Source organism: Mobula hypostoma, chromosome 1 (assembly GCF_963921235.1).
Source record: "Mobula hypostoma chromosome 1, sMobHyp1.1, whole genome shotgun sequence".
Lineage (NCBI taxonomy): Eukaryota > Metazoa > Chordata > Chondrichthyes > Myliobatiformes > Myliobatidae > Mobula > Mobula hypostoma.
The window spans coordinates 202,922,266-202,944,914 of record NC_086097.1 but is presented as its reverse complement, the minus strand read 5'-3'; the positions used below and the strand labels follow the sequence as shown (position 1 = coordinate 202,944,914).

General features: G+C 43.1%; 2 protein-coding genes across 17 annotated transcripts in view; one reads left to right on the top strand and one right to left on the bottom strand.

Annotated features, from left to right (window-relative positions):
• Positions 1-22,022, bottom strand: part of LOC134354337 (uncharacterized) — a 61,546-nt gene extending 39,524 nt beyond the window's left edge. For 4 of the 16 annotated variants that reach the window (XM_063063392.1, XM_063063372.1, XM_063063400.1 and 1 more), the window contains exon 1: positions 16,810-16,906. Coding sequence is in view for 1 of the 16 variants with exons in the window: in XM_063063424.1 (XP_062919494.1) it covers positions 11,858-11,946 (89 nt within the window). In the remaining 15 variants the exon portion in view is untranslated. The other 12 variants (XM_063063294.1, XM_063063362.1, XM_063063318.1 and 9 more) reach the window with 10 other exon arrangements.
• On the top strand, positions 17,020-18,360 carry cebpd (CCAAT enhancer binding protein delta). Its single transcript, XM_063063433.1, has one exon. The coding sequence runs from the start codon at positions 17,110-17,112 to the stop codon at positions 17,998-18,000; it is 891 nt and encodes a 296-aa protein (XP_062919503.1). The 5' UTR covers positions 17,020-17,109; the 3' UTR covers positions 18,001-18,360.
• Positions 22,023-22,649: the final 627 nt, after the last annotated feature.

The following is a 22,649-nucleotide window of genomic DNA, read 5'->3' as shown; positions in this document are numbered from 1 at the left end:
CACCTGGAGTATTGTGAGCAGTTTTGAGCCCCTAACTTGGAAAGGATGTGCTGAAACTGGAGAGGGTTCAAAGGAGGTTTACAAAAATGATCCCAGCATTGGGCCTGTATTCACTGGAATTCAGAAGAATTGGGTGTGTCCTCATTGAAACCGATCGAATGGTGAGAGGCCTTGATGGAGTGGATGTGGAGAGGATGTTTCCTATGGTGGGAGAGTTCAAGACTGGAGGATACAGCCTCAGAACAGAGGGCATCCTTTCAGAATGGTGATGAGGAGAAATTTCTTTAGCAGAGAGTGGTGAAACTGTGAAATGCATTGCCATTGGCAGCTGTGGAGGCCAGCTGTTTATGTATATTTAAGAGAGGGTGATAGACTTTTGATTGGTCATGGTGCTAAGGAATACAGGGGGGGGGGAGCAGACAGGAGATTGAGTCGAGAAGAAAAATGGATCGGCTATGATGAAACGCTAAAGACTTAATTCTGCTCAAATATCTAATGGCCTTATGGACATTATCCGATACAATGGTAGTTCTTTCCATGTGTACGAAGGGAAAAAAATCTTTCATTGCAACAGATCCTTTCAGGTCATATCAAGGGTGTGTTTTTAAATCAGACAATTTGTACTGATAGGTATGTGTTTACAAGGAGTAACAATTATCATTATCACAGTGTTTCATTTCTACAGGATGTTAAATTGAAGGCAAACATATCACTCCATTAACAAATGACATACATCAAAGTTGCTGGTGAACGCAGCAGGCCAAGCAGCATCTATAGGAAGAGGCGCAGTCGACGTTTCAGGCCGAGACCCTTCGTCAGGACTAACTGAAGGAAGAGTGAGTAAGGGATTTGAAAGCTGGAGGGGGAGGGGGAGATGCAAAATGATAGGAGAAGACAGGAGGGGGAGGGATGGAGCCGAGAGCTGGACAGGTGATAGGCAAAAGGGGATACGAGAGGATCATGGGACAGGAGGTCCGGGAAGAAAGACGGGGGGGGTGGTGACCCAGAGGATGGGCAAGAGGTATATTCAGAGGGACAGAGGGAGAAAAAGGAGAGTGAGAGAAAGAATGTGTGCATAAAAATGAGTAACAGCTGGGGTACGAGGGGGAGGTGGGGCCTAGCGGAAGTTAGAGAAGTCAATGTTCATGCCATCAGGTTGGAGGCTACCCAGACGGAATATAAGGTGTTGTTCCTCCAACCTGAGTGTGGCTTCATCTTTACAGTAGAGGAGGCCGTGGATAGACATGTCAGAATGGGAATGGGATGTGGAATTAAAATGTGTGGCCACTGGGAGATCCTGCTTTCTCTGGCGGACAGAGCGTAGATGTTCAGCAAAGCGGTCTCCCAGTCTGCGTCGGGTCTCACCAATATATAAAAGGCCACATCGGGAGCACCGGACGCAGTATATCACCCCAGTCGACTCACAGGTGAAGTGATGCCTCACCTGGAAGGACTGTTTGGGGCCCTGAATGGTGGTAAGGGAGGAAGTGTAAGGGCATGTGTAGCACTTGTTCCGCTTACACGGATAAGTGCCAGGAGGGAGATCAGTGGGGAGGGATGGGGGGGACGAATGGACAAGGGAGTTGTGTAGGGAGCGATCCCTGCGGAATGCAGAGAGAGGGGGGGAGGGAAAGATGTGCTTAGTGGTGGGATCCCGTTGGAGGTGGCGGAAGTTAGGGAGAATAATATGTTGGACCCGGAGGCTGGTGGGGTGGTAGGTGAGGACCAGGGGAACCCTATTCCTAGTGGGGTGGTGGGAGGATGCAGTGAGAGCAGATGTACGTGAAATGGAGGAGATGCGTTTAAGAGCAGAGTTGATAGTGGAGGAAGGGAAGCCCCTTTCTTTAAAAAATGAAGACATCTCCCTCGTCCTAGAATGAAAAGCCTCATCCTGAGAGAGATTACAAAACCTGAAATCCTATCGTCTGATTACACTGGTGGTGGGGGCAGTTACATGATTCTTGGAAAAATTGACCCACCCCACCGAGGAATGGCATCACCATTAAGAGAAAATCTGCAGCTGCTGGAAATCCAAGCAATACTGATGAAGGTTGCAATCCGAAACATTGACTGTTTACTCTTTTCCATAGATACTTCCTGGCCTGCTGAGTTCCTCCTGCATGTTGTGTGCGTTGCAAGGAATAGCATAATTAAATATGCAAAAAACAATGGCGTCTCAATGTACCAAAATTCCCCTGGTGTAAGAACTTTCAAATTTTCCATGCCTGAAATATTGCTGTCCCAAGAGCTTAGATCACATACAATTTCACAGATAAGTCTGCCAAAATACCCATTGGAACCTTCATTTGGTGGCTGGGAATTGAGGATTCCAGCCTAAACATGCAGGTTTGTAACTCTTTAGGAGAGATGTTGTGTCAAATGTTTTCAATGCTAAATGGAAAAAGAAGATTTGTTGTTTGGATCATGTGTAACTAATTGATTGCTATTCTCCATTCTGTTTAAATATTAATTTCTTGGGATGTGTCACTTCATTCGCAATTGCACTGCAGCAAGAAATGGGTGAGTGGTTCTTTAACAAGAGATTAAATAGAATAGGCCTATACACTCCTAGAAGAATGAGAAGACCTTAATGAAATATACAAACTTATTATTGGACTTAAAAGTGTCAATTTTTTTCTGTGTATTGTTGGGGTATCCTGAACCATGGTGGGGGGGGGGGGTCATAGTTCTAACTGATCAGGCAATCAGCACTGAATTGAGAAAAGAAGTTCTTTCTCAGTGTGGCAGTTCTCTGGAGTGCAATACCTCAAGGTTCAAGAACATTTATTATCAAAGAACGTAAAAGTTATACAACTTTGAGATTTGTTTGCTTATAGATAGCCAAAATGCAAGAAATCTGAAAGAACCCAGTTAAAGCTAAAAATAAGAATAAAGGACCAACTTCGATAGGCAAGAGTAAAAAAAAATTATGCAAACGAAGAGAACAACATTCCCAGCCAAAACTGAGTCCTCAGATCCAAACCCTGGAGCAGCCCTGAGTAGGCCCAAAGGTTCGCTTATCATTTCATCATATTATCAGGCACAAAGCACTTGAGCCAGGGCAATTTTCATAGCCTCAGTGCCATGGAAGTGATCATCATGGAGAGTGAGCGAAATTGCCTCTCGCCTCCAATCTGGGCCGGCATTTAAATTGTCCAAACAGAGACCTGTAGAGGTGCAGTCACTGCATATATTTAAAATGCAGGTAAATAATTCTTTAGCATATAACTTTTTCCATTGAGAGTGGGGAAGATTCAAACAAGAGGGCACGGGTTGAGAATTAGAGGACAAAAGTTTAGGGGTAAGATGAGGGGGAACTTCTTTACTCAGAGAGCGGTAGCTGTGTGGAATGAGCTTCCAGCAGAAGTGGTCAAAGCAGGTTCTATATTGTCGTTTAAAGTTAGATTGGATAGCTATATGGACAGGAAAGGAATGGAGGGTTATGGGCTGAGTGCAGGTCAGTGGGAATAGGATAGGGTAAGAGTTCGGCACGGACTAGAAGGGCCGAGATGGCCTGTTTCTGTGCTGTAATTGTTATATGGTTATATTAAGTGAATTAATGGAAATGGGTTTAGTGCAGGAAAGCGGTACTGAGTTAAAAGATCAGCTATAACCTTATTAAATGGGAAAGTAGACACAAGCAGCCAAATGGCCAACTCCAATTTCTTATGCTGTTATATTGATTTATTCAGAACTGATTTATACCACCCTGCTGATGGACTGTTTGCCCCACTCTCATCAGGGAGGAGGCAAAGTAGCATCCATTCAAAGGACCATCAGACTCAAAAACAGTTATTTTCCCCAAGCTGATGAACATCTCCCAATCACCACTACATTATCATTTCCTGTCAGTGTCACCTTATGTACAGACACTCCTGTAGCTAACATCACTTTATGTATATAAATACAAACAATGTGTAACACTATCTTATGTAATTCTATTTGTTGTACTTTTATTATTGTGTTCATCACATAATTGTGGGTTTTATTGCACTGCATCAGATCCAGAGTAACAATTATTTCATGTCCTTTACACTTATGTACCGGAAATGACATTAAACAAGCTTGAATCTTGTTAATTCATTCATTAATTTAATGTAGAAAGCTTCATCTCCTTTTCATTTTGGATTCTGTGTTTAACACTGCTGACTTTGTGGCAGGAACCTTCATTCTCCTCTGAAGAAATGTGATTTAATCTTTGATCAAGGGAGTGTTTATCCAGAGTGTGTGAGCACAGGGATGGGTTCAGGAGAGAGCTGTATATTAAAGGTTAGAAAACCATCTTTAAGATCCAACAGCCTTTCCCTGTGTGTTTTAAATTTCAAACACCCGCTGTCCGTAAGCTTGGTGGTATGTGCTTTCAGGCTTTTGTATCTTCCTGCCCCATGGGGTGGGTAGGGTCATTCCTTATACAGGATGTTTTACAGAGGCAGAGAGAAGTGTAGACAAAGTCCATGGAGGGGAGGTCGATTTTCATGGTGTGCTGATCTGTGTCTACACCTCTGTAGTTTCTTATGGTGATGTGCACAGCAGTTGCCATACCAAACTATGATTCATCTGGACAGGACACTTTCTATTGTGCATCATTAAAAATTGGTGAAGTTCAAAGAAGACAAGGCCAGATTTCTTTAGCCTCCTAAGGTAGTCGATGTGCTGGTGAGCTTTCTTGGCTAGGGTGTGGTCCATTCTGGTGGTATCATCTGCAAACTCGTGGATGGAGTTAGAACAGTACCTGGCCATGCAGTCATAGTGTATAGGTAGTAGAGCTGGGGGCTGAGGACACGGTTTTCTGGGGCCAGTGTTGAGGATAATCATGGCAGAGGTACTGTGGCCTATCCTGACAGATTGTGGTCTGTTGATCGGGAAGTCAAGGATCTCTATCAGTTGCAAATGGAGGTGCCGACTCCTAGATCTAGAAGTTTGAAAATGAGTTTGGTTGGAATTATATAACACCAAGCAGCAGTTGATAAACAATGGTCTAGTCTGGGCGATCTTACTGTCCAGGCATTCCAGAGATGAGTATACAGCCTGGGAGAAGGTGCCTGCCATACACACGTTTCAGTGGTAGGCAGGATTGCTGTGGGTTGAAGTTGCGTGAGAGACTATAGTCAATGCAAGCTGTAACCTGACACTTACAGCACTTTGTGATGCTGGAAGTCAGAGCTACCAGGTGGTAGTTATTAAGGTATCTGCCCTTGGTTTTCTTAGGTACTGAAATGATCGCATTCTTCTTAAAGCAGGTGGGAACCACAGACTGAAGCAGAGAGAGCTCAAAAGAATAACAAATAAAAGCAATTCTGATTGCTAATGCCTGGGTTGCTGCTGGACCAATAATAGCTCACACTTAAAGAACATTCTGAAGAAACTACATTGTAATCACATTTACACATGTACTTGAATGCAGGTTATATTACAACTGAAGGTAACCAAACACTCGAATTTTATGCCAAGATGCTTAATTTGAATTTCTTTTGGTTAATTATTTCATTCTGCACAAAGTTAAGATATCATCCTCAATAGTTTCTTTGAGTGGAACTCCTGTTATTAACCCAAACTCTTTAGTGTTAACAATAAAGTAAAGATTAACATAGATGCATAATCTAATGGGCAATAAATTTAAAGTTCAGAGTTACTAAGGGTGCAGGATACCAGAATTCTGCACTCAGCAAATGAGGACATGACGAAAACACCATAAATAATCACTTCTGTTCCTTTACTGCTTCCAGTTTGTTACAAAAAATTGAAGTGGGATTAGGTCAAATGATCCCATGAGAAGGATCATTATCAATATTGTAAATGCAAAAACTGAAAATTCAGGGAGGAATAGTCATTATCATTATTTCAATGGGCAAATAACAAATGTAAAAGTGATGCCAAAATTAGATTGTATTACCTCATTATTTTATTAATTAGGGGCTAGTGAACTAATATGTGCCCATTAAACTTACTTTAACCAGAAAAGAGAAATAAAGGGCTGTTTGGCCAGTCCACAGAACATGTTAAGGTCATAAAAAGAATGAAGTGCAAAGGTTTCTAAAAATGGGATGGGAATGCTCAAACTTACGTGATCAGATTGAATGAATGTTTAACGGGTGATTAATCGGTTAAAATTTCTTGTTTCAGTGTGATCCACGTTCCTCTTTTACACTTTCCCATAGAACATTTGTGTGTACTTGCCCCCCTCCCCCAACACCTGTTGGAAAACGAATACCAGTGTTTCAGAGACACTTAGGAGCCAGCATTCCTAGCATGACTGGAGAATGTAATAGAGTATCTTTTCTATTATCTGCATAGATGTGAGAACATGGATTACCTAGGATCTTACATTTAGGCAGGCAGATGATACGTGCAAGGAATCTGTAAGAACATAAGAAATAGGAGCAGGAGTAGGCCATCTGGCCCGTCAAGCCTGCTCTGCCATTCAGTAAGATCATGGCTGAGATGGCCATGAACTCATCTCCACCCAACTGCCTTTTCCCAATAACCCCTAATTCTCCTACTATGCAAAAATCTAATCTAACCTTATCGTAAACATATTTACTGGGGTACCTTCCACTGCTTCATTGGGCACAGAATTCCACGGATTCACAACTCTCTGGGAAAAGCAGCTCCTCCTCATGTCCATCCTAAATCTACTCCCGCAAATCTTGAGATGATGTCCCCTAGTTCTCGTCTCACCTACCAGTGGAAACAACTTTCCTGCTCAATTTTGAATTTCTCTGTCTTATCTATCCCTTTCACAATTTTACATGTTTCTATAAGACCTCCTCTCATTCTTCTAAATTCCAGTGAGTACAGTCCCAGGTGACTATCTATCACTCCTCACAGTCTAAACCCCTCATCTCCGGAATCAACCTGGTGAACCTCCTCTGCACTGCCTCCAAACCAGTCTATATTAGATCCAATCCACAGACTAGGATTCACTTGCCTCCATGCCCTATACAACCATGTGAAACTCATGACAGCAATATGACCATGACTAAATGAGAGTAGTTACTAATGTGCTGGCACTGAGGTTCTGATAAGCATCACTGCTGCTCCTAAATGATTGACGTTTTAGTAAATCACTTCCATCAATAAGTGCAACTGGCCTGCCTTTTGTTCTTTTAAAAGGTCTTGAGAAAGTTCTTGCAGTAAATGCCCATTTTCAAAATGGAGGAAGATACAGAGCAGTATCCATAGGAGTCATCAGCAGGAGCACTGAATTTATGGTAAGACCATAAGACATAGGACAGAATTAGCCTATTGGGCCCTTCGAGTCTGCTCCGCCATTCAATCATGGCTGATCCTTCCTTCCCCTCCTCAGCCCCACTCCCTGTCTTCTGCCCGTAACCTTTGATGCCATGTCCAATCAAGAACCGATCAAGTTCTGCCTTAAATACACCCAACAACCTGGCCTCCACAGCCTCGACGACATGCAGTATAGAATGCAATTAAACCATTCGCAAATAATAATGCTTAGAATCGTGATGAACACGGAAGACACAGGCAGGAAGGGGAGTGGATAGTTAACTAGTACAGAAAAAAAAATGTTAAGTTATACATTTTGCTAGCGAGGACAAGGAGAAGCAATGAGGCAAAATCATGTAATTTTGAAAAAGAAAATCAAGTGCGCAAAAACCTTTGACCTTTGTGGCAGAATGATATCAGTGTGACAGGAAGCCTACAGAAGGGATGAGTGGAAAGTTCCAGATTTGTTGCACATGGTTGTGTTGAATTGTGTGTCCTTTGATTGAATAATGGGACTGCAAGCACGTCCATAGTGTTGAGTTTCACTATGTCTAAGTGTTTATACCACAGGCCTCCCCTTCAGATGACTCAGTTAAATTAACTTGTAACGCACAAAAAATGCTGGTGGAACTCAGCAGGCCAGGCAGCATCTATGGAAAAGAGTAAACAGTCATCGTTTCCGGCCAAGACCTTTTGTCAGGAGTTCTGGCCCGAAACATTGACTGTACTTTTTTCCATAGATGCTGCTTGGCCTGCTGAGTCCCTCCAGCATTTTGTCTGTGTGGCTCATAGAATCCTCAAGTGTTCAACAATTTCAGATAGTTATTCAATTCCAGAAAATTCTGTGCTATAGTACTCAATGACTCTATGGTCTGTCAGCACATCTTCCCCTCACAGATGTGGCTACATTTTATATTCACGTTTCATTTTGTCTCTGTGTCATTTTATACTATCCGTTCTACTTTAAAATAAACATTCCCTTGACAATTTGGTCTGAAGCAATCACAGGTATTCTTTCTGTTCTCTCCACCTCTCTCTCTCTCTGCAACTTAAATCACACGGCATTCTCACTTCTCCAGTTCTGACAAAAGGCCTTGACCCAAAATGCCCATAGTTGCCCTCCCGATTGTCGTGCTTGACCCGCTGAGCATTTCAGCATTCACAAAATGCTGGAGGAACTCAGCAGGTCAGGCAACATCTATGGAGGGGAATAAACAGTCGACATTTCGGACCAAGACCCTTCATCGGGACCAGAAGTCAGATTAAGGTGGTGGGAGAAGAGGAAGGAGTACAGGCTGGCAGGTGATAGGTGAGACCAGGTGAGGGGGAAAGCGAGTGGGTGTGGGAGGGGGATGAAGTAGAAAGCTGGGAGAGGACAGTTGGAAGAGGTAAAGAGCTGAAGAGAAAGAAATCTAATAGGAGAGGGCAGTGACCCAGGAAAGAAAGGGAAAGATGAGGGGAGCCAGAGGATGTGACGGGGAGGTTAGGAGAGTAAAAAGGGGTGAGAAGGTAACCAGAATGGGGAATGGAAAATGAAAGGAGGAGGGAGGAGAATGAAATTACTGGATATTAGAGAAACTGATCTCCATGCTGTTAAGTTGAAGGCTAATAAATGGAATGTGAGATGTTTCTCCTTCAGCCTAAGTCCCCACCATAAAGACATGAGAGAATCTGCAGATGCTGGAAATCCAAGCAACAGACACAAAATGCTATAGGAACTCAGCAGGCCAGGCAGCATCTATGGAAAAAAGTACAGTTAATGTTTCAGGCCGAGAACCCGAAACATTGACTCTGCTCTTTTCCATAGATGTTGCCTGGCCTGCTGAGTTCCTCCAGCGTTTTGTGTGTGTTGCTCCTCACCATGGCAGTACAGACGACCATAGTTAGATATATCTGAATAGGAACACTCACAACACGCTGGAGGAACTCAGCAGGTCAGGCAGCATCCGTGGAAACAAGCACTCAATGTTTCAGGCCGGGACCCTTCGTTCAGCCTGAAACGTTGACTGTTCGTTTCCACGGATGCTGCCTGACCTGCTGAGTTCCTCCAGCGTGTTGTGAGTGTTCCCCAGCACCTGCACAGCATTTTGTGTTTATATCTGAATGGGAATGGGAGTCAAATTGCCAGGTTGCACTCCTCCTCCTCTGCCCACCTTGTTATTCCGGCTTCTGTCCCTTCCTTTCCAGTCCCGATGAAGGTTGTCAGTCTGAATCACTAACTGTTTATTCTGTTCCATAGATGCTGCCCGACCTGCTGAGTCCCTCCAGTAATTTGTATGTATTGCTTTGGATTTCCAGCACCTGCAGAACCAGCGCATGCAGAACTCGTTGACTTTATTAACTTTGCCTCCAACTTTCACCCTGCCCTCAAGTTTACCTGGTCCATTTCCGACACCTCCCTCCCCTTTCTAGATCTTTCTGTCTCTGTCTCTGCAGACAGCTTATCTACTGATGTCTACTATAAGCCTACTGACTCTCACAGCTATCTGGACTATTCCTCTTCTCACCCTGTCTCTTGCAAAAACGCCATCCCCTTCTCGCAATTCCTCCGTCTCCGCCGCATCTGCTCTCAGGATGAGGCTTTTCATTCTAGGACGAGGGAGATGTCTTCATTTTTTAAAGAAAGGGGCTTCCCTTCCTCCACTATCAACTCTGCTCTTAAACGCATCTCCCCCATTTCACGTACATCTGCTCTCACTCCATCCTCCCACCACCCCACTAGGAATAGGGTTCCCCTGGTCCTCACCTACCACCCCACCAGCCTCCGGGTCCAACATATTATTCTCCCTAACTTCCGCCACCTCCAACGGGATCCCACCACTAAGCACATCTTTCCCTCCCCCCCTCTCTCTGCATTCCGCAGGGATCGCTCCCTACACAACTCCCTTGTCCATTCGTCCCCCCCATCCCTCCCCACTGATCTCCCTCCTGGCACTTATCCGTGTAAGCGGAACAAGTGCTACACATGCCCCTACACTTCCTCCCTTACCACCATTCAGGGCCCCAAACAGTCCTTCCAGGTGAGGCAACACTTCACCTGTGAGTCGACTGGGGTGATATACTGCGTCTGGTGCTCCCGATGTGGCCTTTTATATATTGGCGAGACCCAACGCAGACTGGGAGACCGCTTTGCTGAACATCTACGCTCTGTCCGCCAGAGAAAGCAGGATCTCCCAGTGGCCACACATTTTAATTCCACATCCCATTCCCATTCTGACATGTCTATCCACGGCCTCCTCTACTGTAAAGATGAAGCCACACTCAGGTTGGAGGAACAACACCTTATATTCCGTCTGGGTAGTCTCCAACCTGATGGCATGAACATCGACTTCTCTAACTTCCGCTAGGCCCCACCTCCCCCTCGTACCCTATCTGTTACTTATTTTTATGCACACATTCTTTCTCTCACTCTCTTTTTTCTCCCTCTGTCCCTCTGAATATACCTCTTGCCCATCCTCTGGGTCCCCCTCCCCTTGTCTTTCTTCCCGGACCTCCTGTCCCATGATCCTCTCGTATCCCCTTTTGCCAATCACCTGTCCAGCTCTTGGCTCCATCCCTCCCCCTCCTGTCTTCTCCTATCATTTTGGATCTCCCCCTCCCCCTCCAACTTTCAAATCCCTTACTCACTCTTCCTTCAGTTAGTCCTGACGAAGGGTCTCGGCCTGAAACGTCGACTGCACCTCTTCCTAGAGATGCTGCCTGGCCTGCTGCGTTCACCAGCAACTTTGATGTGTGTCACCTGCAGAATCACTTGTGTTTTTGCTTTCAGCATTCTCTGGTTTTGTATGGTATACTGAGGACAAATTGAAGACTAGGAGACTGGGGTCGTATGGAAATTAAAATAAAGGGACATAAAATTAAAAGCAGCAAGCCAAGGAAGACTCTGTAATCCAGTTGCAATGATGAATTACTGTAGATAATCTTTGACAAGTGAATGTTCAGATAGGCATAGAGAATAGGCAAATGTTCTTGACCCATGAAGTTCAGAATAAGCAAGGCTAGCATGATTCATACACCCACTGGATTGTTTGAAAAGGAGTGTAGATCTGACAGATTAAAAAAAGTATCAAAGTTCATCACTCGCTTCCAACCACCATGGTGACAGCATGATGCAATGCAATAGAGTTGTTGCTTAATCACAGCAATCAACCTTTATCAGTCAGTGGTGAGATAAGTTACTGAAGTAATCAATCAGAAATATGAATTCAGATCCTACCTAGCATGGCACTTTCAGAACTGGAATTCAGCTATATTTAAAAAAATCTGGTTTAATTTGGCTTAGTGAAGGTACCACAAACTGCAGATTGTTGTATAAAACCCACCACCAGTGTCTTTTCGGGAAGAAGATCTACCTTTTTTTTAAAACATGGTTTGGCCTTTATGTGGCTCAAAACCCACAACAATGTGATTAACTCTAAACTGTCCTCTGAAATGGCCTTTTGAGCCATTTGAAAACATCCTAAGTGATACACTGAAGCAGAGAGAGACATAAAACCAGTCAAACAACAAGCATGGTCTCACTGGAAATTGCATCTAATTTGGAAGAACTTTCCCTCAGATTAGTCAAGCAACAGTTGGATACAGTGCTACCAGACTCCATCAACACAATCACCAGGTATGGACTCACCAGGGGTGATGGTACAGCAAACAAAGTCTGTGGTGAGTAACCCCTGGAGTCCTCAACACTAATGCTACATCCCACAGAGTGTATGGCATTGGTCAATTATGGGAAAGGAGATCTTCCTTTGGCCTTCCTCATCACTTTCCAAGCAATCTTGACATCATCGAACACATTGAACATCCACTTCCTCCTGTACAAAACATACTGCAGTTAATCACTCGGGATTCCCAAACCCACGACACAAACAGAAGATGCTGGACACAGTCAGCACACTAGCGGGCTGGTGGTGCAGTAGCATCAACGCTGGACTTTGAGGTGAGTGGTCCTGGGTTTGAATCCGGCTGGCTCCTTGCACCCTTTCCATCCATGCCGGGTCGAGCATGAGCTAGCCACCAGAAACATAGAAAACTTACAGCACAATACAGGCCCTTCGGCCCACAAAGCTGTGCCAAACATGTCCCTACTTTAGAACTACCTAGGCTTTACCCATAGCCCTCTATTTTTCTAAGCTCCATGTAGCCATCCAGGATTCTCTTAAAAGACCCTATCGTTTCCACCTCCACCACTTCTGCCGGCAGCCTATTCCACGCATTCACCACTCTCTGCATAAAAAACTTACCCCTGATATCTCCTCTGTACCTACTTCCAAGTACCTTAAACCTATGCCCTCTTGTTCTAGCCATTTCAGCCCCGGGGAAAAGCCTCTGACTATCCACACGATCAATGCCTCTCAATACCTTGTACACCTCTATCAGGTCACCGCTCATCCTCCGTTGCTCCAAGGAGAAAAGGCCGAGTGCATTCACTCAACTAGGTTTCCTAAAAAAATAATCAAAATGCTAAGGAGGTGGCGAGGTTGTCGCCCGATGAGCCACAAGTCACGAGGAATATTTCAGCAGGATAGTTACATTCCACGGAGACAGAATAACATTCAGTCAGAGGGTGGTAAATCTGTGGAATTTCTTGCCACGAGTGGCTGTTGAGGCCAAGTCATTGGGTGTATTTAAGGGAAAGATAGATAGGTTCTTGATTAGCCAGGGCATCAAAGGATACGGGGAGAAGGCAGGGGAGTGGGGATGATTGGAAGAATTGGGTCAGCCCATGATTGAATGGCGGAGCAGACTTGATGGGCCAAATGGCCTACTTCTGCTCCTATATCTTATGTTCTTATATTGGGTGATTGACTTTTCATGAGAATCAACTCATGAAAGCATCATTACATCTGGAATTCCTTAATATCCCTATCATTATACTGTAAAGATCTTTGCATTAAAAAAAAACAGCTTCTCTGAACAATGTTTGCCCTAATATCTCTCCTTGTGCACTGTATTAAGCTTATGTGACAGCACAAATGAAATGCCGAAGAATATTTGTCGATATTAAAGGTGCTTGGAGATCTATTACTGATCAAACAGAGAAGATTGATACACAGATTTCCCACTTGGTGGAGCAGTTGGGTCATGGATGAACCTCACTGAACTTCGAATATGTTTACAGGAAATGCTTGTTCCTTGGCAAGTTCTCATGGAACTAATCCAAAAAACACCAAATATTCTGTTTTTTCATATTACACTGGCTGGAAGGGATAGTTCACAATAGAATATACCTTAAATCAATTACTTTTCTGATTAAAACATACATCACATTATTTTCTGAGCAACAAGCTGATTTTTTTTAGGATTCTTTTAAATTATTAATATGAATGTCATAGTAATAACATGAATATTCTCTACAACCAAGCTTCCAAATTACCTTTAGATGGCAACCTAGTTCAATTGGCAAGATATTCATCTTTGAGTCAAAGGCCTAGAGTGAAATTCACTTTAATCCATTTAACAATCTATGCAAATAACATCTTTAATAAACAAGGAAGTTGAAGTATTAGTGAAAACTATTGAGAACTCAGGATAGATAACTTAAAGAAGGTGTACACTGTCCTGGAGATTACAAGAGAGAACATAGTACAGATTTACCTAACTGATAGCTTAACTGCATGAAATAAATCACAAGAAAAAATTGCAAGAACGAGCATTACACTCTCTGGAATGTAAATCTTTGAAGACAGTTTGATCCATTTTCAAGATAGTAAGGGGAACTAATAGTGAACTGATAAAAACATCACCTATCAAGATAAACAGTTTGAAAGGAAAATTTTCCAATATTTAGCAGCATTCTAAATGATTGCCAGAGAACTGATAGAGAAATCTAGAAACATTGTCTAAAATTAGAGCAGTCAGTCAACGTGCACAGGGCAGTAGGTTTGTTACTTTCTGCCATAAATGAGAACTGAAGAGAGTAGTAAAAGAAATGCAAGTCCTTTGAAGACACATGCAGGGTTAATTCTAACAAGGAATAGATGTACACATAACCTGATTCCGGATCGTAATAGGCAAACCAACAATCATGAAGAAGCTGCAAAAATGTGCATTCCCTTCGTATAGATGCTTGCAGGGAATACGAATAAGAAAGTGGGTCAATTGCTGTTGATGTGGATGAGGGAAGACAACCTCACACTGATTCACACTGGCCTAGTTAGGAAGCAGTAAAATGGAGTTAATAGAGAACAGCATGATTTAGAGTTGAATTCTGCGGAAAAGTAAGATATTAATTTTCAGAACCTCGCAGTAAACAAATTGGCTGCTGCGTATGCCTAAATACTGGTCTGGATTGTTCGTGCTCTGTGATGAAAAGACAATTCTCATCAATGATCTTTAAGAAATCCACTCAAGATGTGCAGTTATTAGTACGGCATGAATTTGATTTTAACTCTCATCACTCAACAGAATCTGTAGCAATCCACTAGTAATGGCATCTGTGAATCAGATAATTTTTTGAACAGTTTACATAAAGTAACAATGATTTAGCACAGTGGATTTAGATAGGAGACGCATAAGTGAAAATAACATTAAATTTCACATAATTCAATGTTAGTTGCATCACATCACTCACGGGGAAGTTTGCAGATGGCGGTGTCCACCATAATGGGCCGAAAGTCAAATATGGATGAATCAGAGTACAGGAGGGAGACAGTCTAGTGACACAGTGTCATGAAAATGATCTTTCTCCCAATGCCAGCAATGAAGAGCTCTTCATTAACTTTGGGGGGGGGGAGGGAGCATTGCAGATGCTCCTGTCTACATCAGTGTTGCTGAGGACAAGAAGGTTGAAAGACTCAAGTTCCTGGGAGTGAACATCATCAATATCCTGGCCAGATCCAACCACCATAGCCAAGAAAACATACCAGTACCTCTACTCTCTCAGGAGAGTAAAGAAATTTGGCACCATGAGAAACTGCAGAAAGATGTGGACAGCTCAGCACATCAAATACCAGATTCCATGGACCCTGTCTACACTTCTCACTGCCTTGGTAAAGTGGTCAATTAAAACCATACCCACCCCAGTTATTCTGTCTTCTGCCCCATCCCACTGAGGAGAAGATACAAATGTCTGAAAATACCACCAGGCTCAATGACAAATTCTATCCTATTGAACGGTCCCTCAGTACAGGTTACAGCTGTAAGCCAGTATACCAGTTGTATTACTGACTGTACTCCGTGTGCTGAGATGTCACATTTTATGGATAATGATCATTTTGTCATTTTGCAACCACAATTTATGAGTTACTGGCTGCATTTTATCAGTTATCTATTGACCCTCACCTCTGTACGAGTAGATGCTACAGAAAGCCTTTCAGCAAAGCAATGCATCACTTCCATGGATACAATGATCTTGATTGGCCTGTTATTTTCTAATTCCTCTTCGTGTTAAATCAAATGTTAAAACGTACGAGTTACCTTCCATTGTGTGCTGCAAATTACAATCAATTCCCTCAATCTAAACTCCCCACACCCCCAAACAGGCAAGGAATTATATTCTAAGTGTGGTTAAGTAATTAAAAATTGCCCCAATATCGTACACCTCTTATGAGGATAATATTCAGTTAAGAAAAAAAACAAGTAGAAGCTTCCATCTAGGTCAAATTTGAAGACAGAATATAATATTAATGGTAAGACTCTTGGATCAGCGAAATCTTGGGGTCCATGTCCATAGGGCACTCAAAGCTGCTGCGCAGGTTGTCAGTGTTGTTCAGAGGGCGTATGGTGTGTTGGCCTTCATCAACCGTGGGATTGAGTCCAAGAGCCATGAGGGAATGTTACAGCTATATAAGACCTTAGTTAGACCCTACTTGGAGTACTGTGTTAAGTTCTGGTCACCTCTTTACAGGAAGGATGTAGATACTACAGAGTGCAGAGCAGGTTTACAAGGATGTCCCCTGGGTTGGAGAGCAAGCATTATGAAATAGGTTGAGTGAACTTGGCCTTTTCTCCTTTGAGCAACGGAGAATGAGAGGTGACCTGATAGAGGTGTATAAGACGATAAGAGGCATTGATCGTGTGGATAGCCAGAGGCTTTTTCCAGGGCTGAAATGGCTAACATGAGGGGGCAGAGTTTTAACAGGGATGTCAGGGGTATGTTTTTCACACACAGAGTGGTGGCTGTGTGGAATGCACTGCCAGCGAAGGTGATAGAGGTGGATACAATAGGGTCTTTTAAGAGACTGTTTGGTACATGGAGCTTAGAGAGGGCCTGTAATGTGCTGTAGATTTCCATGATTCCATCCAACTGAGTCCTCTAAGTAGTTGATTTAAGACTGAGGAGGGCGTTGAAGTTTTTAGAATATCAAGCATTGAAAAACCGAGTCCAGTGAGAAGTGGTTGTTTGTAAGAGAGCGCAACACACAACTATTTGCTAAAAACAGGAATGCACTCTCCTGCACGGAACAGTGCTTTAGAATGTTCTGTAAATTTAAATTTGCCAATTACAGAGTTATTTTCACTAAAAATGACCCGATTTAGATGTTTCCAGCAAAACAAGTTTCGGCAATGAAAGCATGCTACTAATACTCTGTGATTCAGCCAACCTAAACTACACCAAATCATTTAATAATTAAACCCTACCACCGTCGCTGACCGCGGTCTGGACACCACACTCCGCCTCCCCGTCTCTTCTCTCCTGCCAGACCAGAGCTCCGGCGCCGATGGGCGTGACGACTTCGCAGTCAATCAACCGGATACGTGAACCTTGCCCAGACCGCGCCCCCGTCACGATAACGAGCCTTTGAATGAGTGACGCGCGCAAGACAGGCTCTATAAAAACTCGCGCGGCACGAAACGGCTGCATTTACTGGGTGCAAACTCCAATTGTAATTATCGCGAAGTGCTGAGAGTTGTGGCGGAGTCCGTGAAACCAGCCCCTTCATGAGTAACCTATATAACCTGGATTCACGCTGCGTCTCGCCATGTTTCCCCATGTTTTCCCTCGAACCAGCTAACTTCTATGAGGGTGTCAGTGGTGGGGTGAATTTGACCAAGGCGGACCGGGGAATGTGCGAGGAAAGAACAAGCCTGATTGATCTGAACCCGGCAGGTGCCATCTACGACGACGAGAGTGCGATTGATTTCAGCCCTTACGTAGTGGAGCCGGTGTCAGGCTCCCAGCTGGAGCTCTACAACGACGATTTGCTGGCAGATCTGCTCGCCAGCACCAACAAAGGGGAGAAGTCTCAGCCCGATTATGGGTACCTGTCCCACACAGCAGTCAGTCCAATGATGAATCCTGTCACTGGGATGTCTGCTTCGACAGGTGACCACTCGGAAAGGGACCCGTTTGCTGCTCAGCTGCGGAACAGCTACGATCAAAGACTGGACTTATCGAAAGTGGTGGTTAAGGAAGAGAGGGACGAAAACATGGAAACTCCGCTGCACTCTCAAATCGCAGCCTGCGCGCAAACCACCGTGCACTTGCCCACGGGGCAGCCGACCCCGCCCACCAGCCCGGAGCCTAGTTCGTCGAACTCTCACGGTGGATCGGTCCCTGGAAAGGAAAAATCCAAGAAGTCTGTAGACCGACAAAGCTCCGAGTACCGACAGAGGAGAGAAAGGAATAATATTGCCGTGAGAAAGAGCAGAGATAAAGCGAAACGGCGCAACGCAGAAATGCAACAAAAGCTAATTGAACTCAATGCAGAGAACGATCGTTTGCATAAAAAGATTGAACAATTGTCCAGAGAACTTTCGATTATGAGGAACTTTTTCGAGCAACAACCTAATGCAGCATCTTTCCTCAATACAAGTTCAGACTGTCGGTGACTGTTGAACAAAGCTTAAAGACTTTGAGCCGTATACCTCAACCAAAGAATTAATAATTGAGTAGCAAGTACTGTGAACTTTAGAAATTTTGTAGCTTTTCTCGCCTTAAATTCTGAACTGCTGAAACGTGTTGCAGACTGCCTTAGAAACTTTTTCACAGCAACAAATGCTAAACGTTCCTTAAATTATTTTTTATAATTCGTGATTTTTATCTATACTTAATCCAATTAGGGTACATTTATATGCCACTATTACAAACTTTATTTTTCACATTAGTCGAAACGGTTGCTAGCGTATAGATTGATTGTTTTGTAACTGTTTAATTTTTATGAAAAAGATCATTAAATATGCCGTCTGTTAGTTTGTGCAGTGTATTTGTTGAGTACCTGGGTTGGGCAAAAGAAACAAAAGGTGAATGGAAAATTTTCGGAAGGCAGGATATCGTGCGCTTTGCTGAGTCATGCTGTGATCGAGAAAGCACGTGAATAGATAACACTCAGTTCCAACCTGAGCACAAGTTCATTTGAACACGTGATGTATTGGAATGTATTTTCACAAAAGCTACTCTTCCACTCCACGTTAGATTCTTGGTTGGTGCTATTTATACAGGCTAGAATAAAAAAAACGGGATTAAACATAACTGAGTCTATATTATAAAGAAATATTTCAGATATACTGATTATCAATTTTAAAATGACATTGCATGAAATTATTATGCACGCATGACAGAGTCCGGTGCACATTGATTGCTATAGCCAGGGTCCAATTACACTGAGCCCGCAGATCACTGGCACTATGACTATCAGGGATCCTGATGAAGGGCCTCGGCGCGAAGCGTCGATTGTTTAATCTTTTCCATAGATGCGGCCTGGCCTGCAGAGTTTCTCCAGCATTTTGTGTGTGTGTGTGTGTGGTTGGTCGTCCAACATCTGCAGATTTTCTCTTGTTTATGATAGGACACTCAGAATATCAGCGGCTTAAAGAAAATGCTACAGTACTTAGTTTAAGGCAGTGACATCACGAGCACACCAAAGAGACTAAAAAGGAATTTAAAAATTAAAACTGGCATTAAGTCAAAATTCAAAAGCACAACTCAAACTGTCAACAGTGGAATTGCACCATTTTTGTGCAAATCGACGTGCAGCGAGGGTCTGCTATCCTCTAACCCAAGTTGTTTTTAAAAATTCATTACAATTTTTCACAAAATGTAGAACAATGCAAGTCAAAGATCGGTAAGTTGCGTTCAAGCCGCTAAAAAAAGGTCAAATAACACCCGCAGAGCAGAGAAGGCATTTCTTCAGGTGGTCGAGAATCGGGGGAAAAAAAACTTTCCCCTTATTTTGATACTGCAGGCTAGCATATAAATATTCAAAGAGTAAGGTTGCATTTCTTTTTAAATAAAAATAGGACACATTAGTGGCGAAAGATAACGCTGGGAAGGGAAAGGACCCCCCACCGCTCCGCCCTGCCTTTTTTCAGGTGTCTCTATCAGGACATGGGAGTAGTGCAGGAGGGTACACTATACAGTGAACTATAAAAATCAGGTATGATTAACTGAATGGAGGAACAGAGACTCAATGACCACTCCAGCATTTCTCACGTTCACATAATCATCCAGCCTAATCAATTCATACCAGTGTTTATGCTTCTCTGGATTCTCCTCTCCTTTCTCATTGAAATCCTTCCCCCTCAAATGCTGCTTCGACATTGTATTCCACCAACGCCTGTGGTACTGGCTTCCACATTCTCAGCTCCTTGTGTAAAAAGTTTCTACTAAATTCCCTGTGGGGTTGCTTGGTGACTGTTTTAGATTGATGGTTTTCATTTATGTTCTTAGCCACAAATGGAATCGCACTCCAGCTACTCTATCAAATCCTGTCGTTTTAAATACATCTTTACGACACTCCTCAGCTTTCTTTTCTCAAGAGGAAAGACAGAGGATTAGCCCTCCTCTGCTATGTATACCTTGTATCTCTGGTTTCATCCTTATAAATTTTCCCCTTGCTCCTATATCTTTTTTAATATATGGCAATAAGAATTATGTGCAAATATGATGGAATTTATTTAATAGTCTATATTTTAATATATTTTAACTACTTTTCATGTATTTTCCTCTAAAATGTGCATTTTCTTTTTCTGAGTCTGCTAACCTGCAGTCTGAGAACATTCTGATCCTCTTCCATATGTGGACTTGCAACTTCCAAGTAAAATTACTGCAACATTCTTTCCAAAATGTTACTGGCCATTCAGGACATATATCTTACTGTAATTTTCTGTAAATCTCAGTAAAGATAATCTTCCAAATTAAGAAAGTTGTTTTAATTCCAAAGTCTAAATCATAAATTAAATCGTGAACATCAGTTCTGATCCTTGAGAAACACGACACCACCTTCTATACTATTGTGAATAACTACCTTTTTATTCCCACACTGATTATCTTGCAGTCAGCTGGCCATTCATTCTACATTTTGTTTCTTGATTCTACATTCTCTGATATTATTCATTGGTCTACTATGGGGTACATAACCAAAGGCCTTTTGAAAACCCAGAGAAATTGTATGCCCTCCATTATCATTATCTGCTGCTCTGTTGCCCCTGCCAAGCAAGATTTTCACATGTGCAGTGATGCTTACTATTCACTGTGTTGCTTCAATTCTCACAAGTGAGGATTCTATAGTTTCTTTCCATGAATGTAAAATATGTAATTCTCAAATTTCCCAATATACAGGTATGATTTAATCTTCCTTCATTAATATAGGTGTTATGTTAATTATCTACTAAGATGGCGCCAGTGACCAACGATGACATCCTGCAGATAGTTCACAAAACTACTTCGACCTTTTCTTCTTTTAAATATGCTTCTTCTCCTGAACTGCAATCAACTGCAGCCTGTAACTTCCATTTTGATTATGTATTTTTGGGCCAAGTGAGCGATCTGGCGCTTTTACTATCTTGGGGAATTCAGCGGAACAAAAACCCATGGTCGACTCCATTACTCCTCGCGGATTAAAGTGTCAAGAATCATTGAAATCATTGAGAATAGTCCAGCAGGTTTTCAGTGTGCATTTGACTAGCTTCCCTCTTACCACTGCTGGAAAAAAGTGCAGGTTCTGTTGCCTTGTCTGGAGGACTTTTTTTGGGAGACTGTGGTTTGATGGTTAATGTGTTTAGCACTGAACAGACTCCACAGTTGTGGACTTGTTTTCGGAGGAATATGGGGGGTTCATGTTCCATGTCTTCTCAGTTAATCTTTTATTGCTATTTGCACGAATTGATTGGGGTGCTTTGGCACAGAACTGACTTTGCAGCTGAGGCCTGCAGTCATCAACACGGTGCTAAATTAAACTGACTCAGTGCACCCTGGACCATTTTGGGTCTGTTCAGTTCGATATTTAATATTCCGTGTGTTATTTGTTCACTTTTTGCTGTTTGCACGGCTTATTCTTTTTTCACGTTGGGTGTTTGATATTTTCTTTAAATGGGTTCCATGGCTGCCTGTGGGAGAACAAATCTCAGGGTTGTAAACTGTATACATAATAAATGTACTTTGAATCCTCCAGATCACACCTTTTTAAAAAAATTGTTGAAAATGTATCGTGACTCTGCTCTCTCTGCAGAAGATTCCCTTCAAATGTGTGAAGGCAATCTAAAGCACACCAAGGTGTTTATCCTTTGAGTTTTATTAGTTTATGAAATATTCCTATTTTTATTTCAATACATATTACATTACCCATGTCATCTAATGCCACATTCACCTGTTCAGTTTTCTAAGTAAATATTGAGATGAAATAACAATTTACTATTTCTTCCATGTCTCTTTCCATTATTTGTGATTCATTCTTCTTTTCCCAGGTAGCTGCCCGTATCCCATAGATTCTGTTTTCCACTAACAACCAACACACCTAAGGAGACATTCTGGCAGCAACCGAGCATGCCCACAACACACGCAGCAACAACAGCAAAACAACCCCCTTTATCACCCACCCACTTACACCCTGAGACAGGCCCCCAGCCCCAGGACAGGCCACCTCCAGTCTGCAGCCTCAGATTCTCAGACTTACTACTTTGCCAACCTCTGGGTATTGATTCCACGACACTAGGGCCTCGACTTCTGCAAGTACACAGACCTCCAACTCTGGTGACCTGGGGGACCACTGGCCCTCGTGACTCCTTCAGGCTCCTACCTCCAGACTCTGGTCTGCGATCTTCAGGCTTCTATACCCCTGGACTTGCCGAGCTCTTGACATCACCTTTTAGCTTTGTCCTTCTGGGTATCAATCCCTGAACTTGCTGATCATAGGTTTAACCCTTGGGACCCAACCCCAGGATTCACCAATAATGGGCCTGACCTTAGGACCTCGACTTCCAGACTCACATGGACTTCTGACTTCGGTGACCTGGGGGGAGTCACCAGCCGTCACCCATATGGATCTTTGAGACTCAGGAATAACTGAGCTAGTGATTGCTGATCTCAGTGTTTGCCAACCAATCCTCCAGGCTCACTGACCTGAGACAGTGGAGGGTCCAAACTGGACTCAACACCAGCCCCTGCCCAGATTGTTCATTTACTGTCCAAGACTTCTAACTCCCCTCAGCAGCCCTGTCCTTAAACTCTAATCTGTCCCTAAAGCGATCCATATGAACCTGAA